At 33.1% G+C, this 17,523-nt stretch overlaps 4 protein-coding genes and 1 long non-coding RNA gene across 6 annotated transcripts; 1 reads left to right on the top strand and 4 right to left on the bottom strand.

Moving 5' to 3' along the window:
• The first annotated feature begins 509 nt into the window (after nt 1–509).
• On the top strand, nt 510–6,417 carry LOC135122704 (D-2-hydroxyglutarate dehydrogenase, mitochondrial-like). 2 transcript variants are annotated; one of them, XM_064047073.1, is made up of 7 exons: nt 510–834; nt 4,511–4,720; nt 4,780–4,927; nt 4,982–5,179; nt 5,230–5,879; nt 5,930–6,095; nt 6,145–6,417. In XM_064047073.1, the coding sequence occupies exons 2-7, from the start codon at nt 4,613–4,615 to the stop codon at nt 6,393–6,395; spliced, it is 1,521 nt and encodes a 506-aa protein (XP_063903143.1). In that variant the 5' UTR covers nt 510–834; nt 4,511–4,612; the 3' UTR covers nt 6,396–6,417. The 2 variants fall into 2 exon arrangements, with proteins under 2 accessions (XP_063903143.1, XP_063903142.1); XM_064047072.1 differs by lacking the exon at nt 510–834 and adding an exon at nt 2,395–2,483.
• LOC135122701 (uncharacterized) lies at nt 1,364–4,285 on the bottom strand. The gene is made up of 2 exons (XM_064047063.1): nt 3,965–4,285; nt 1,364–3,913 (listed from the first exon to the last, which is right to left on the bottom strand). Exon 2 carries the CDS (start codon nt 3,905–3,907, stop codon nt 1,427–1,429), a length of 2,481 nt encoding a protein of 826 aa, XP_063903133.1. The 5' UTR covers nt 3,908–3,913; nt 3,965–4,285; the 3' UTR covers nt 1,364–1,426.
• LOC135122705 (UMP-CMP kinase 2, mitochondrial-like) lies at nt 6,374–7,678 on the bottom strand. Its single transcript, XM_064047074.1, has 5 exons — nt 7,346–7,678; nt 7,159–7,294; nt 6,907–7,105; nt 6,619–6,855; nt 6,374–6,567 (listed from the first exon to the last, which is right to left on the bottom strand). Exons 1-5 carry the CDS (start codon nt 7,574–7,576, stop codon nt 6,450–6,452), a joined length of 921 nt encoding a protein of 306 aa, XP_063903144.1. The 5' UTR covers nt 7,577–7,678; the 3' UTR covers nt 6,374–6,449.
• Nucleotides 7,679–7,726: 48 nt separating this feature from the next.
• Nucleotides 7,727–9,594, bottom strand: LOC135122707 (SAP30-binding protein). Its single transcript, XM_064047075.1, has 2 exons — nt 8,188–9,594; nt 7,727–8,131 (listed from the first exon to the last, which is right to left on the bottom strand). Exons 1-2 carry the CDS (start codon nt 8,711–8,713, stop codon nt 7,803–7,805), a joined length of 855 nt encoding a protein of 284 aa, XP_063903145.1. The 5' UTR covers nt 8,714–9,594; the 3' UTR covers nt 7,727–7,802.
• A 1,260-nt stretch (nt 9,595–10,854) lies between these two features.
• On the bottom strand, nt 10,855–13,903 carry LOC135122696 (uncharacterized). Its single transcript, XR_010279437.1, has 3 exons — nt 12,007–13,903; nt 11,780–11,950; nt 10,855–11,724 (listed from the first exon to the last, which is right to left on the bottom strand). It is a non-coding gene; the product is annotated as an uncharacterized LOC135122696 (long non-coding RNA).
• Between the last annotated feature and the right edge of the window lie 3,620 nt (nt 13,904–17,523).

The raw sequence follows: 17,523 nt of genomic DNA, 5'->3' as shown, positions 1-17,523 counted from the left end.
GCATGAAAAATTGCTCTAACAAAAATCCGTTTTAGAGATAAAATTAAATGAAAATTTAACCAAAATGTTGTGCGCTACTGAGTTTAATAATAATAATAATAATAGATAATCAAACACCATAGCAATATAACTAATTTTAAAAAGGTAAGATTGAAAAATACTTGTTACTTAGGGGTAATGACAATACAATCATTTGGTTATACCTACATGTCGTCACTCTTTAGTTGTTAGCATTTTTGGATTGAAGGGGGTTTAAATTTCCCTTAAAGATTGGCCTAAGACAACAACAGAGTTTATTTACCTTCTTAAAATACCTAAATTCACCATATGTTTTCTTTCCGTCCAACTCAAAAACATGCTGTATATTCTTACTAAGTGTTAAATTTATGTGAATAGATTATTTACTGTGTTTCTAGCAGATAACAGTGGTGACGCATTTATTCACGTTAAATTGAACCTTATTTCTAGTGACTAAACAACTATGTTTTTGTGATCACGTCTTATGTGTTGTTAACATGTTTTGAAAATCGTTCTACTAATTAGAGAGCAATAAAAACACGATTCAAGACATTCATGGATTTTTGAAAGTTTGTCTCTGATCGTTGCATTTTTATTCAAATTTCAAATTAATAGTAATCTGGTAAGACAAAATCCTTATCACAGACAAACTTTCAAAAATACATGGCTGTTTTGGACCGCGTTTTTATTGCTTTCTCGGTATAATTTACATACTTATTCGATATAATCGATTCATTACGAAACACATAAAACGTTAATTTGTTGTGTACGCACACAGCTTAGAGTGCTAAAAGACCGAGAAAAGTGAAAAAGCATGTAAGTATACAATGTAGATTCATTAAGTAAATAATGTAGATCGACCTATTCCCATAGATCATAATTAACTGTTACCAACTGCAATAAAAATGTTTTAAATACACTGACCGCAAAAAAAACCGGTCATCCTGAAATATTGCACTGTTTGTTATTTTTTAAATTAAATTTAATTCTGTATTTATTTGCCTGTTTTTTTTTTGATAATTTATCCATCCTATGTCAGCAGTGAACGGTTCTTTAAAAAAAATAAGAATCACTAGTTAAATTAATAATTTTTAAATTGGTTTTGCAAAATAATAGGATGGCCTTTTTTTTTTCTAGTCAGTACAGATACGTAACTAAACGAATACATTATTTTTACCACATAGTTTGTCTTGACCTCGAAATCGTTAAGCATATAATTACCATTGAAGTACAATTTTTTGGGTTTTAATACTTTTAAGTAAAATAATTAACATCTGAAATCAGTTAGTCTTCATTTTGGCAAGAGTTGTATATTGCAAAACCTAAATTAAATAAAAAAAATTCGTCATGAAAAATAATTTAATTCGGGTACAAAAATACAATTAATTGGCGAGTATACCCAGCATGTTTACATTTTTACAAACACAACTTTAACATCAACCTCAAAACTCTCATTATCAACTAAAATCGTCACTTTAAAAACAGTCTTATCATTGCATTTTTTCACATAAGTAAGTTCAATAATTTGAGTTTCATCTGAATAAATAGTGCCACTCTTGGGCTTTAAGTACAAACTCTCTGGTGTTGAAGCAACTTCAAAATAAAGCGTCTTTTTAGAATTATTAGTTAAGAAAATTCTGTCTTTGATTTTATCTGGTGGTGTTAGAATAATTCTCATAGGTTCTACCTGGCACGTCTCTCCACACATAGTGTTGTTTGCGTTGACAGCAGTATTTTCACATAGACTATAAAACATAGCTGTTTCATCTTGTAGTTGCCCAAGTAGTGTTTGGTCTACATCTTGTTCCAAGGTTACAGTTATTTCCTCTTTGTTGAGCAATTTTAGAACCTCTTCCATGCAAGATAAAGATTCTTTGAAGTATTTTAGATCATTTGGAATTACTTCTCCTGGGAATTTCATAACCAAATCTGATATATAAGGGTTAAAATCTTGATTTTTCTCCTTCGCCCTTTGCCATAATTTTCTAAGCCGCGCTCTATCAACTTCTGTTCCATGAATTACTTGAAGCTTTCCAATATCAATAACACAACTGTTACCTATTTTAGACTTAATGTAAGTGAAGTCCTTCTTTTGAAGATTGTATTTGACAACTACTTCCCGCTCTTCGCCAGGTAATAACACAGCCATTAGTGGATAAATCTCAATATTTGAAAACGCGTACAAACCATTTAAAATAAGATCAAAGTAAGTAAATGCCGCTAGAGATCCATGATTCTTGATCACAAAATTTTGTTTCAGTTCTTGCAGTTCATCAACGTTACCTAAAGACAATAAAAATTTTCCAGTAGTATCTTTAATTATTCCGTGAATGGTAACGTTGCCATAGCCTCCACAGCCATACAATTTTACAAACTGTTTAACTGACTGTTTATGACTGGGATCTATTGAAGAAAAGTGAAGACTATCAACTGCAGCTCCCAATGTAGTAGGAGCGAAAGTCACGGTAAGACTTCTGGATTCATAGGGGTGTAAAACTACCTTAATCGTGTTTAAAAAACTTAATTCCGTCCCTTCCTTGTTCAGTCGAAATGAGGGATTTGAGACTGAACACTGGATTCCAAGTCGACTGGATGAATTATTTCTGACAATAAATTCCTGTGAGCTACTTTTACCTACTTTAACGCAACCCCAAATAAGTTCAGTCTTTGTTGTACCAATAGGCAATTTTCCATTGGGTAAATTACTTAAGGCACTGGAGCTTCTTGTTGAAAGTACAGACTTCTCTTGATTAAAGTCTGGACAAATATTTTCTTTAACTGCTTCATCAGTAATATCCTTACCACATTTATCCAAATTGTTTGGTAGTGACGTTTGGATTGGACATTTTGGCAATGAAAATTCCTTTTGAGGACTTTTTGGTAGTGATTTTCTCAGTGGACTTTTTGTTTTTGTTGGTCTCTTAGGTTTCAGTAACTTATTTAGCGCGTTAGTTGGTGACTCATCTGATGACAAAATGTTTTGTATTTGACTAACACGCACACTGTCATCACCAGGAATGTTTTGTATCTCGCTGATGCGTACACTGTCATCAGAAAGACAAAAACCCTGATCGCATACTGAAGTTTCAATTAACGGAATAGGCGCTTGGAGCTTTTGTGGACTTTTAGCAAATAGTTCTGGAATATTGTCAGACTTCTTTATGAAGAAAGAACCCACAGACACCTTCATGTCATCATTGTAAGTCAAAGAAAATTCCTTTGGTATTCCAGGGATGTGTTTCTCTTTTTTCCATGATTTCTCATCCTCTTCGAATATAGCTATTGCGTCTGCGCCTGATTGAAAAATTCCCTCTGTAGTATTCATCTCTTTGTAAATACTTTCCATTACTTTAAGAGTATCAGCCTCACCACTTCGCAACTTTTGCGCGTAACTATTGAGCTGTTGCGACAGACGATTATTACTCGAAGAAAGTTGACATTCTCTCATTACAAACTCGTCTTTCATTAATGATCCTCTAGGTGTAGAACAATTACCAGGAAGTAAATCAGTTTCACTAATGGTACTTTCAGAACGAACAAAACCTCCATAGCTACCTTCAGAAACATCAGATTTCCTCAAAAATCGGGATGGTAGAGAAGTAAGCTGGCCGTGTTTCAAGTCAAAGCTTTGCATGGACTTTCTAGCTTTCTCACATTCACTTTCTCTTTGCTTGGCGACATCTAAGAGTGCAGAAGGCAGTAAACTTGTATCACTGCTTTTTATCGAAAGAATTCCAAGAGATTCCTCGCCTCCGCTGAATCTTTGAGGCATGTCGTTTAAAAAACTCATGTCGATTTTTTTCTTCCTTTCTGCAGCCATGCTTGAAGAATGAATGGGATTTGGTGTTGATAAAATCGTTTTTTCATTAAAATTTAACTCCCTTGACATATTAACCTAAACAGACGCAGCAATTAATTTTAGTTTGAAGTTATTCTTTTATCTTACCCCTCAGAAATGTTGTCGGCCTTTCGTAAAACTGTTATAACACCAATACAAACAAAAACTGTGCACACATTGATTTTTAAAATTGACATAAAACGACCAGTGCATAAATTACCCTAGATTTGAATTTTATCAAACGAAAAGTAACTAGTATCACATGGCGGGATATTTAAATTTAAATCATTCATTAATCCTTAGAAGAACTACTATGCACAAACTTTAAGTATTCGACTCCTGTATCGGAAATACAATAAAATAAAGTTAGCATATGTTTTGTTATTAAACTTTTAACTGATATTTCTTTATTGTACCATAAATTTGGAGTCATCATTTCGTTATAAATTATTAAGCTGAAAAACTTTAGTTAACACCTAATGTTATTATTTTTATACCTTGAAGATGACCTTTTGTTAATTATAAAACTGCTGCAAATTAGCTTTTCGCTGCATTTCTAAAAACCAGTACGTAATGGAACATTTTATCGTGATACTCATGTTTACAGTGTCTTTTCAAAAACAAATAATTAACTAATCTTCTGCACAATTGTAGCTTATCAAATTTCACTGTTATCACTATGAAAAGGTTACAAGTTGAACATTGTAAGGTTTTAACAGAAGTGTGGTGGTTAATAGTGGAAAACTGAAAAACGTCATGATTAAAAACGTGTGGAAGCTGCCACTACGGATTAGTAATTCAACCAAAAATAATGGATTCCCTGTCACGAAGTACTGGATTCATTCACAACCGAATTTTACAAAGGTAAATAAAATGTATTTTTAGTACTGACGATTCTAAACAATTTTACAAACTTCTTGTAGAACAATTTCAACATAAAACGAGGAAATTTCAGTCATGTTGAAGAAGAACACCTCTATTTTTTTCGAAAACTGTTAGGAGAATCTCGCATTATTACTGATTTGTCTGACCTTGAAAAATATAATGTAGACTGGAATAAACATTTAAGAGGTATTAAAAAAATACGAAGCAGAAAAAATCAGAAAACTGACATTTATTTTTCAGGTGCTAGCACAATCGTTTTAAAGCCAAAAACCACTGAAGAAGTGTCAAAAATTTTATCCTACTGTAACAACAACCGATTAGCAGTATGTCCCCAGGGTGGAAACACGGGGGTTGTTGGTGGAGCAACGCCAGTATTTGACGAAATTATTGTTTCGACCGAACTAATGAACAAAGTAATCAACCTGGACGAGAAATCAGGTGAAACAATACCTAATGTAACGATAATTACATGTTCCGAAATATTCTAGGTGTTTTGACGTGCGAAGCTGGTTGCATTCTACAAAACATGGATGAATTTCTGCAACAAAAAAATTTAATTTTCCCTCTAGATTTGGGGGCTAAAGGCTCGTGCCACATTGGAGGTAACGTTTCGACAAACGCGGGTGGTCTAAGACTGCTAAAGTATGGGAATTTACACGGAAATGTCTTGGGTCTTGAAGTGGTACAAGCCAACGGAACAGTTTTGGATTTACTAAGCACATTGAAAAAAGACAATACTGGATATCATTTAAAACATTTATTCATCGGGTCTGAGGGTACTCTTGGCTTGGTCACAAAGGTGGCAATTCAGTGCAGGTTACGCCCAAAATCAACACATGTGGCGTTTCTGGGTTTACAAAATTTCAACCAAGTACTTAAAACGTTTTACAAAGCGAAACAAGATATGGATGAAATTCTTACAGCTTTTGAGGTAATTGACACTCCTTCAATGGAATTAGCAAATGAGAAACTAGGACTGGGGTCTCCTATTGGCGATTATCCGTTTTACGTTTTAATTGAAACAACGGGTAGCAACGAGAAACACGATGAAGAAAAACTGGACGGATTTTTGCAGACTTGTTTGAATAAAAATTTTATACTAAATGGAACTGTGACCGGCGAAGTCAGTAAATACAAGGTATGACTATTACTATACAAAACAACACACTGTATAATCAATAAATTTAGGCAATTTGGGACGTTAGAGAGAAACTTCCTCAAGGTTACATAAAAGATGGTTTTGTTTTCATGTATGATATGTCGTTTCCTTTAGAAAATTATTACAAGTTAGTGGAAGATTTAAGAGAACACATGGGCAGTTTATCACACAGGGTGTTTGGATTTGGCCATTTAGGTAAATATTCACAACTAATGATTTTGTACCAAGACAAAAACATTTTTAGGTGATGGCAACATACATATTCAGATTTCAGTAAAAGAGTTTAACCAAGATGTAGCTAACCATATAGAGCCTTACATTTTTGAACTGACCAAAAAGTATAACGGTAGTATCAGCGCAGAACACGGTATGGGTTTTCTCAAAGCTAAGTACTTGAATCTAATGAAATCTCAAGAATCCATAAACTTAATGAAAAATATTAAGCAAATGCTGGACCCTAATGGTATACTTAATCCTTATAAAGTTTTATTTTAACAATAAAATTTATTTTTTAACATGTAGTCAAATTCTGATCCAATCTCAACTAACTTACTTCAGTACGTCTTGCAATTTATCATTAATTGCGGCGATTACTTTATTCATTTTCAAATTGGAGTCAACAAAAATTGCTTGAGGGCTTACCATATTCTTGTATGCTAAGATGATGCTAAAATAATGACGAATAAGTTTGGTAAGACAAAACTCAACTTGTACATACTTATCCCTAAACTGTTGTGAGTTTCTCAACAAATTTTCTTGGAGAGTGATTTCAGTCCTTCTTGAAAGTCTTTGAATTCGATTATCCTCATTTACATCTAAAAATAAAACCAGATTGGGTTTTAATAAATCGTTTGGCCAGTGGTAAAAAGTGTCGCCTTCTGGTGGTATTTCTACTTCTCCAGGAAAATCATTCACTGCTTGTGCTATAGCATATGCAGAAGTTGAATGCCAGTATCTAAGAACGAGAAAATCAGTGACTTCTGAAAAAACCCAACAAACATAATACCTGTCCATAATTACTGGCTGTTTTTTCAACAATATGGAACACTCAAGGGCTGCGATATAATTTCCTAATGCATAATATGCAGTTCGTAACACTGCATGTTCATCAAATAGATGACGGATGTTTTTGATAGATTCAGGAGGTGTACACCATCTTTCTGCTTGTAACTTTGATGCTAATTTTTTAGAAACAGTCGACTTGCCTGTAAAATTAATTTACTTTCTGTGTCTGTAAGTACAGTGATTTAGAACTTACCACAACCGTCCAAACCTTCAAGTACTACCAGTGGGTGTCTATTGGTTACCGGATTCTGTTTTTCATCTTCCATAAATGCATTCAATGCATTATTATAGACTTCTATCAGTGTATTAACTGCTTCTATATTATCAGCCTTAAAATAAAGATAAGGTGGAAACAATTCGTGAAAAAACGCAGCACTTACTTTATGAGCGTTTAATGCATTTAACACTGATTCAGCACTTCGATAGATTGTAGGTGATGTCATGGCTAATAAATTGGTAGAAAACATACAAACCTTATATTTTCGAAAATAAACAGGTTTAGGATTCCCAGACTTCACTGGATGTATTTCCCCTACTTTCAATAAAATGTCAAAACGACGACAACACTCGATACATCGATAAAACAGATATCTCGTTAAAGTTTCAAACATTTTTTTAGATTTTCGGATTCCCAGTGATAAGATATTTAATTTAAGCTTTCATAAGATATCGCCTGGAAAAACAAGGGTTGTTCAAAGTCAAAGCTCACTGAGATTAGGTTATGTCGGTATAATTTTGTGGCGGGAAATACAAAGTGTCAATTTAACAAACCACCATTTTATAATGTTATATTTACAAAAACGAAAAAATATTTACATCTTCTAATTAAGTAATAAATTATGGTCTAGGTTTCTTTGGTAAGGAACCAAACGCTGATATAACAGTCCCTTTCGTACCTGTGGCACTACTTGTTAATGATGGTTGGACGAGTCCTGCGGGTTTGATGCTCTGAGATCCTAAAGCGTTCCCTCCTGGTTGATCCCATTTACTTTTCCTTTTCTTGTTATCATCCTCTTGCTTTTTTGTCCCAGAGACCACTTCAACTTTCGACTTTCGTTCTTTTTCTCTTTTATCCATTTCTACTTTCTGCACTTTGGCCAACTCTTCATAGTACGACTCTTTATCCCATTTCAGAGGATCATAAATAGTGGGTGGATAGTTGGTACCTGCAAAACACACACTATTAGATACTCTATAAACACTAAAAAAAAAGAAAACATACCTAGTTCATTAATGGCACAGAACTGAATTAATTTTTCATAAATGCTTGGGTTCCTAAAGTCTTTCCTCTTCTGTATCAGCGCATTCATATCTAATTGTTGGTTTTGCATTTTTTCATACAATTTCCCGATTTTATCTTGCAAGTCTATTGAACAATGTCCTGGTGGTTCTGGAGGAATCTGGACGCCATCCTTGTCAAGTAAATCTGCTTCTTCTTCTTTTATGTCTTCGTTCTCCGTCAGCATAATAACTTCATGAGGGGGAACAGCTTCATCTGGCTCTCCTTCTTCATCTGAGGCAATGGTGTCATCATGGTAGGACACTAACTTGGCAACTTTTGTGGTGACTCGTATTGCGGCGGGGCTTCCAGGTCGGGATGAGTTTGTTGATTTGTTGTCAGATGGAGATCCTGAAGGAGTTGTTACTGAAACTCCTTGACTATCCAAGTTTTCATTTTTTATTTCCTCTTCTCCTTCGGAATCAGTGTAGGTGGCTGTTAGGGAAGCCAGAGCAGAACTTTGAGCCATTTTTGAAATTTAGGTTAGATCCTGGGATGCTGAATTTTGTCGTAACTTCAATATGAAGCCATAACGGTTTTTTAAATCGTAAATTTAACAGTGTTTAATTTAGTTTATAGTTTAATAGTCAATAACGGACGCACACAATACATCACAAACGAAAACATCCCTTTCTAACCTCACTCCTTAATTATTCATAAATGTCACGCAGTGTTGCCAAGTCCTGGCGTAATAAAAGCACTAAATACTGATTTAAAAGTGTTGTTCCCACCCAAGGTTAGTTAATAGAGAACAGGTTACCACATAAACGAGTATGTGGGCAAAATCGCTTACGGGGGAGGAGAGGTGTCAGCCCCATGTGACGTCAAAATGAGGTTGGTATTACTTGGGAATTTTTAGTAACTTGTAATTTTGAGTTGGTGTGACCGATCAGCTGATGCCTTTAATCTGTACGATCTGTACCGCTAATTCTGACGTTTGGTGTTAGTACTGCGACTCGTGTAACCCTATTTTGCCTTAAATTAAATTTATTTGTGTTTAAGCTAAAATGAAATGTTTTGATTATTACTAGAAAGGAAAAAGTAAATCAGTAAATGCAGATTTTCAGATTTTTTTGCATAAAAAAAATCAGTTAATAGTGTCGCATTTGTTATTTTCAAGTTCTACTGGCAGCAAAACATTTTTCTTGAGGTTTATTAAATTGTTCTTTACACAGGATTGAAATTTGCGAAGTAGAAGCGGTCACTTGATTAAAAGTTTCCGTTTTTAGTGCGTTACTCGAGTATTTAAAACGGGCAATTTTCGCGCCATTTGAGAGCCCCTTGTGACGTATCAATATGGCATCCCAATGTGGCAACCTTATCTATTAAATGACTTTGGTTCCCACCAGTATTAGGTTGGCGAAATTTTAGGTACTAAATTTGAATACAACTCAACAGCGTACACAACAATCACGTAAAACGTAATAATTGAGAATAAGTTCGATGCCCAACCACAGTAGATCAGTAACGAAACTTCAGCAATATTTGCGGAACGGGTGTGACCTTGGGAGCCCGTTCCCGGGAAACACGAAGATTCAAATATTTCGTAGCATTCGTATGTGATTCATATAATACTAATAATTGTACACAAAAATAAAAATGGTTGGCATGTACTACTGACATTGGTCATTTTTTTCTTTCCTATAAATTATTAACATATTCAAGCAAAACATTTTTTCATACCTCCGTCCACTATTGACGCTTTTGGAGTATTCAAAATCGTCCAGTAACACGCATTTTGGAGGTCTAGGCCGTCAAAAATGTCACTAAACGAAATTCCCTAGACATAATGTTGTCGGCATTGATTGTCACAAAATCCGAAAATCGCAAAAATAGTTCATTATTACTGCCAAACGAAGTAATTCTTATGAAATAAATAAAACGCTCTTTTTAGTTTTGGTGTTATAGTCCAGTCAAATTAGCGATCAACCTCGGAATGAGAGATAATAAGCTGAATTTTCGTATATACTTTCATTTTAGCGTTCTAAAAGTTGGCTCAAAAGTCTCATAAAATCTCGTGTCTGCGTCGTAAGTTATTCAAGGTCAAAGGTGAAGAAAAACAGTTTTTTGCGATTATCTCGGTTTCTATTGCTCCAATGATGTTAACGTTTATTATCGTAATTGTAGAGCATAAAATTTGGGACAAATTTTATTTGAAACATTTTTTCATGCGCTCAATCGTTTTTGAGATAGAGGGCAGTGAGCGCGCAGCGCTCATCCATACGTACTGTAATGCAATCAACCGTGAATATCTGTGAATACAACCTTTAATTTTGAATAATTTGTATTATTTATCAGTTAATACATTGCATTTAATAACATTTTACATATTTTCAATACATTCATTTAATGATAATGATACTTACCTACTTTGTGGAATTAAAAACTCTTTAAATGAAATACTTATTGTATGTATATCTTAATTTATTAAAAGTAGATTTTAAGTAGAAAAATAATTAAGTACATTATCTTTCAAATGTGTAAGTTTTTATATATTAGATAATATATTATACTTGTTATATAATTATATATCTAAAAGTTATATTAATTTTTTCAAAATAAAAATTTAAGGAAGTAAAACGAGTTAATGTATTTTAATTTTATCTTTGTTCAGTACCTGTACATTTCTTACGATTGAAATTGAATTGCAGTGAAAATCTAGAAATCTTTAATAATTTAAAGAACAAAAGTATTAATTTTTTCTTCTTTACCGTCATCTTCTGGACGTTCGGGAATTTCTGTTTCATCGTCATCATCTTCGGTGCCCTGAATCGTTGTTTCCTAACCTTCCAGTTATAATCATGATAGAAAAATAAGTATTTAAAACCTTACACATTTTAAAGATATAAATAAATTGAGATATACAATAAATATTTCATTAAATGCGTTTTTAATTACACAAAGTAGGTAAGTATTATTCAATGAATATGTTGAAAATATGTAAAATGTTTAAATACAATGTATTAATTGATAAATAATACAAATTTTTCAAAATTCAAGGTAGTATTCATAGATATTCACGGTTGATTGCATTACAGTACGTATGGATGAGCGCTGCGCGCTCACTGCCCTCTATCTCAAAAACGATTGAGCGCATGAAAAAATGTTTCAAATAAAATTTGTCCCAAATTTTGTGCTCTACAATTATGATAATAGATGTTAACATCACTGGAGGAATAGAAACCGAGATAATCGCAAAAAACTGTTTTTCTTCATCTTTGACCTTGAATAACTTACGACGCAGACACGAGATTTTATGAGACTTTTGACACAACTTTTAAAACGCTAAAATTAAGGTATATACAAAAATTCAGCTTATTATCTCTCATTCCGAGATTGATCCCTTTTTTATCCTAAAATGACTGGACTATTAGGGATTGTTATAATAATTACATCACCTTTATCTTTTACATCGTTTACTCTGTTTTTTGTTAATTCATCCCTGCGACAAGCTGCACTCACACCAATTGTTAACGCTGTCTGAAACCACATTCACTAAATAAAATATGAACAATTAAGTAATATAAGTACCTACTTTCATTAATAGATAATCCTCATCTGGAGCATGTGTTATAAATTTTTCCATGTCTTCAATTTTAAGATATTTAGATTTTCTTGGCACGTAATCATCCTTTTTTCTTTTTAAAAAAGCAATCAGTTTTGCATAACTTGCTATTCTGATATTGTGTTTAACATTAAGCGTTGTCTTCAGCATAGAAAATAAGGACCATAGTGAAGCACAATTATTTGTTTTTGACTTACCGTCAAAATATGCAAGGAAAACATATTCATTGTAAACGTTTTTCCTATTATTGTCTTTACACCACTTCTGGAACTCATCGTATGCTTTCCAGTAACGAGGACCAGATTTTTCAGGTAATAAGTTATCAATTACACTTTCAGCGGTTTCTTTTGTGTGAGCTGGAGTTTCCATTACTTATTACTAATAGTTTTCGAGGAAATGATATAAAGATGTCAAAATTATGAATCTTAAACGTCATGAATGCATTTTAAATTCGAAAATCTTGTCTGCATTGGATTAGTGGTACCAACCGAAAAAAAAAATAAATTCCTACAGCCTCTTTTGATGGAGTAATTTTTAAATATTTTGAGCAAATTTAATTTATGTCGGCATGAAAAATTTTGTGGATTACACGTCCAGAAAATGTTTTGCGAGTGCTCGTGTTGCTCCGCCTCGGCTAGCGCCTCGGCTTCGCAATATCCACTCACACTCGCAAAAAGTCATTTTCTGGACTTGTGATCCAAATAACTATTATTCAATTTTGACGTTTTAAACTGCGTTTATTAAAACCTTAACAAGTCTGACAAACAAGTTGTTATCCACAAGTGAATTGCAAAATTTTTAATTCACTCTTAATATTTTTAAATCACTCACAAAAAAATAAAAAACAACTTCAGGAACATAAACATTTTGCTTATTATTTTTAATAGTTTTCACAGAATACAATTTGTTTACAATTTTCACTAAAAGGTTGCTGCAACTAAATCAGTATTGTTTGACATATTTGTTTGGCTCTGTGAGGCGTCAATTTGGGAATTGTATAAATCCCACACCAATAGAATTCCAAAGAACGTTTCGGAAACTATTTACTACAGATTATTTCGATACAAGTGCAAGAACCAACTGTGAAACACTATTTTATTTGAAATGAAAAATTTGCTAAGGTGTTCTTTTAAATAAACTTCCACAACACATCTTCCCTGTATTCCGGTCTCTTCAAGAATCATTAAGTGATGTGAGTTACCGGAAACTCACCTTGAAAGAACACAACTGTTTATGGTATGTTTGTGGATATTCATTAATACGAAAATTCTTACACCACCACTTCTGCGAAGTTTGTGAGAACTTTGCACATTCTTACGAAGTGGTACATCCTGTTTTAATTCTGTGACATTTTAAAGTTTTCAATGAAGATGTGATTTTTGGCGATTTAATGATGCCACCTGAACATTTTGCAGTTTATACTCCGGTAGTGGGTAATACATTTTGTGAGTTTTTCCCAATTTATGCACTGTATTCGTTAACTGGTTTGCGGCTAAAAAACGAACCATACAAAAATACCATTCCACCACCCCTGCAAAGACTTTCCTCTTGATTACCTCGTCTCAGTTTTTATTAGAGTTAGAATTTTTTACACACTAAAATTTAAAAATAAATCTTGGACCGCTCAAACCCGCACACATCGAAAATTAAACTATTTCGTTTAACCTGCAGTTTGTTGACCTCTTTAGCCTGGAATTTTCTAGTATTTTTTACATGTATCGTAAGACTGTGTCGTAAGTATCTATTACTTTGTTACAATAAATTTTACGTTTGTTTTTAACCCCATAACCCAACATCCCGTATGATTCCGCAAGGTTAGTTAATAGAGAACAGGTTACCACATAAACGAGTATGTGGGCAAAATCGCTTACGGGGGAGGAGAGGTGTCAGCCCCATGTGACGTCAAAATGAGGTTGGTATTACTTGGGAATTTTTAGTAACTTGTAATTTTGAGTTGGTGTGACCGATCAGCTGATGCCTTTAATCTGTACGATCTGTACCGCTAATTCTGACGTTTGGTGTTAGTACTGCGACTCGTGTAACCCTATTTTGCCTTAAATTAAATTTATTTGTGTTTAAGCTAAAATGAAATGTTTTGATTATTACTAGAAAGGAAAAAGTAAATCAGTAAATGCAGATTTTCAGATTTTTTTGCATAAAAAAAATCAGTTAATAGTGTCGCATTTGTTATTTTCAAGTTCTACTGGCAGCAAAACATTTTTCTTGAGGTTTATTAAATTGTTCTTTACACAGGATTGAAATTTGCGAAGTAGAAGCGGTCACTTGATTAAAAGTTTCCGTTTTTAGTGCGTTACTCGAGTATTTAAAACGGGCAATTTTCGCGCCATTTGAGAGCCCCTTGTGACGTATCAATATGGCATCCCAATGTGGCAACCTTATCTATTAAATGACTTTGATGATTCCGTAAATAATATGACATTTCTTGTTGACAAAACCAGACAAAACGTTCACCGAAAACCTTAAAATGAAAAAGAAACTATGTTCTTCAAGGTCGGAGCACCTTTAGTGACGCCAGTGACCTCTTTATGTCGTTCCGTAAGCTCCCCATGTATTTCTTATGGAGTCAGCTGAGACTTTCATAGCCCTGGCCCAACTGTTGCTGTATTTAAAGGGGTTGTAGAAGAAAAGTGGGGTTGCGATAAAGGGGTGGGGTGCTGAGGAATGTAGAGGTGGGGCGATTAAATTTTTCATGTGGCATTACAGTATCAGATGTCGCTAAACGCCTCATTAAATGCGTGGACATTTTACAAAGACTTGACGCGGAAGTGTTTTTCGAAATTTCGTTGTAGTTTAAAAAAGCTCGTTTTGCATGAAGATATTATAGTATTTTGATGTGAAACATAAATAGGCTTGTAGCGAATTTTATTGCGCATTTAGCTGAATTTCTTCTTTGTCTTTAAAATTACAACTTTTTAAATCATAGCAAAAAAATGTGGGGAACACATTAGAAGATTTTATTAAAATCAGACAACCAAGTATATAGATTCGTGATGATTTATGAGTTTATGACATCTCAGCGGGTATATTCTAATCTAATGACGAAACTTTCGCGCAGTAATAAAATAAATATATTTGTTGTCTAATTAGGTATAGTCCTGGCAAATAGAAATAACCGACCTAACTTTTAAGATCGTAATAGGATTACCATAAAAGTATGAACTTCTGTTAAATAATGTTTATTATTATTACTCTTCTATTTATGAAGAAACATCTACACCGGAGCAAGATGAAGATGAATCAAGTCAAGCAGATAAGGCCAGAACAGGTAGACGAGGAAACAATAGAAGGAACGGGCGTAAGTCAGTTCGACAACGGCGACGGGTGGTCATAAAACCCACGGTGTTCCACCTGAGGGATTAAGTAGTTAACAGGATTAATTAAAAGGAAAAGATGTAAACAAACATGTTTATTACACCACGTGTTTCTTTTATTTGATACAACTACAACCCCTGTAACTTTTTTATTTTTAAAGATAAACATGTATGTAGTTCTTTGAGCAAATTTGTATCACTTTAAAAGACCACTTATGTGAATAAATGACATCAGTGTTAATTTTTCAAGTTATTAGATTGTTATCAATAAATACGAATTTTTCGTCTATTTTATTGAAATTTTTAAGTATTGATTTTAGAAACTTGGTTGCTTTAGAAAAAATCAATCTTTCCATTTATGAAACATATATCTAGTGTTCCATTCAAAAAAAAGTTGATGACATTGCCGATTCTACCGGAAGTGATAAAAATGTGAGGTTGCCACATAGAGATCTTTTAAAATGATACAAATTTGCTTCAAGAACTATAAGTTTATCTTTAAGAATAAAAAAGTTACAGGGGTTGTATCAAATAAAAGAAACACTCTGTATACATTTAAACAAAAGAAACGCAAGTTACAGGGTAGTTATATGAGAAACACTTTTTACAAACGTATAACGAGATATAACTTGTCCGACATATTCATTACATTTTTCTGTCATAAAATCAGTTTCGTGGTGAATTTTTTTTTGGATTTTTTATAATAATAAGGTATTTATTTAGCTAAAGCTACAATTTGTACATATGAGCTTAATACTATTTAAGTAACTATACTATACCTCCATAAAATGAACACAAGAAGGCAATAATAAGGCATGAATGTATCCTAAATATAAAGTAAATAAAGAAACAAAGAATTATATTGTAAATTATTACTAAAAATATTAATTAAATAAGTTAAACAAAATTAATAGCTATTAATTTCCTCAAAGGATTTGTTGTATAATAATTCCCTTACCTGACGCTTGAATTTTTTAAAGTTGGTTGGTTTTTTATACTCCCTGATGGTAACGTGTTATATAGTCTGATGCCCTTGTAAAACAATGAATTTATTGAAGACTGTTTGATTTTTGACGTTAGATACAAATTTCCTTTTTGTCTTGTATTATAACTATGTTTTGCCTTCATATTTTGAATTTTTTTGTTCAAATACTCAGGTCCCATATTATTAATTAATTTATGTACTAAAATTAAGGTCTGCAGCTTAATGATAATCAGATACATCCAACCGCTCCAAGATTCTCCTCATATCAGACATTCTTGTATACCTATCTACTGCATTGCAAGATAATTCGCATTCCTCTACTTATTTTGCATTTTCTGCAAGCTTTCCATGTCCGTTTGGCATAGGAGATACAAAATGGTCGGAGAATACATAAAATGTGGTAATACAATTGTTTTATATATTGTTAAGGCACTAAACATCGACAGTTCATTCCTGATTCGTCTTAAAAAACCCAATTTTTTTGATAATATAATCTTTTAATAACGTATCTGGCATTCTCTCGTAATTTCAACTCATCGTCTATTTGTATTCCTAAATATTTAATTAGCTTAACACGATTTATATTTTAGTTTCCTATTTTTACATGTCGCGGATAATCTGTATAATTTTTGTTGCTTATGGTCATATATTTTGTTTTATCGATATTTAACTTGAGTCTATTATAATTCAACCAATCCATTAACACTAACATTTCCTCATTTACCTCCTGACAGGAGGACCAAGGTATCATCTGCAAATAGATCGATAGTAAAATTTGTCTAGAATTATAAGAATTTTATGGACTCCCAAAGTTAATTCGTTTTACAGCCCCGTTGTCAATTTTATTGTACAGCTGAAGAGCGGGGCGAACTCAGGTACAGAAAACATCGGCTTTCCCCTGACAGGCTCTTCTTTACCTGTACAATAGAATTGACGCCTGGGCTGTAAAACGAATTAACGTTGGGAGTCCATAAAATTCTTATAATTCTGGACAAACTTTACATTTGTCTACAGCGTTTATTATGTCATTAATGTACAATAAGAATAATATTGGACCTAGAACGCTTCCTTGGGGAATCCCATATTTTACATCTACTGATTCAGAAAGAATATTATCACATTTTACTCTTTGTGTTCTGTTCGTCAAATAATTTTCTGTCCATTTTATTGCATTTCCGTCTGTTCCTAACTTTTTTAACTTTTGCAATAAAATTTTTCTGTCTATTATTTCGAAAGCTCTACTGAAATCTAAGAAAACTGCAACTGTGGTTTTCCATTTGTTCCTTCATATCTGCTATTACATTTTGTTTATACATTTTATGTTACATTACATATAGTTAATATATAGTTGGACTTTGGAGAACTTAAAACCACCACAAATTAATATGATGTTCACC

This window comes from Zophobas morio, unplaced genomic scaffold (assembly GCF_036711695.1).
Source record: "Zophobas morio isolate AGI-343-1 ecotype UQ-CSIRO unplaced genomic scaffold, CSIRO_AGI_Zmor_V1 ptg000005l, whole genome shotgun sequence".
NCBI lineage: Eukaryota > Metazoa > Arthropoda > Insecta > Coleoptera > Tenebrionidae > Zophobas > Zophobas morio.
This window is presented reverse-complemented; position numbering and strand designations above follow the sequence as displayed.

Coding starts and splice junctions, on each gene's coding strand:
- LOC135122704 (XM_064047073.1), top strand. CDS start 4,613: ATGATTAAAAACGTGTGGAAGCTGCCACTACGGATTAGTAATTCAACC. Junction 5,880..5,929: donor GCGAAGTCAGTAAATACAAG/GTATGACTATTA, acceptor CAATAAATTTAG/GCAATTTGGGACGTTAGAGA. Junction 6,096..6,144: donor GTTTGGATTTGGCCATTTAG/GTAAATATTCAC, acceptor AAACATTTTTAG/GTGATGGCAACATACATATT.
- LOC135122707 (XM_064047075.1), bottom strand. CDS start 8,713: ATGGCTCAAAGTTCTGCTCTGGCTTCCCTAACAGCCACCTACACTGAT. Junction 8,132..8,187: donor CTGTGCCATTAATGAACTAG/GTATGTTTTCTT, acceptor TGTGTTTTGCAG/GTACCAACTATCCACCCACT.
- LOC135122705 (XM_064047074.1), bottom strand. CDS start 7,576: ATGTTTGAAACTTTAACGAGATATCTGTTTTATCGATGTATCGAGTGT. Junction 7,106..7,158: donor TGAAGGTTTGGACGGTTGTG/GTAAGTTCTAAA, acceptor TTAATTTTACAG/GCAAGTCGACTGTTTCTAAA. Junction 6,856..6,906: donor CAGCCAGTAATTATGGACAG/GTATTATGTTTG, acceptor TCTCGTTCTTAG/ATACTGGCATTCAACTTCTG.
- LOC135122701 (XM_064047063.1), bottom strand. CDS start 3,907: ATGTCAAGGGAGTTAAATTTTAATGAAAAAACGATTTTATCAACACCA.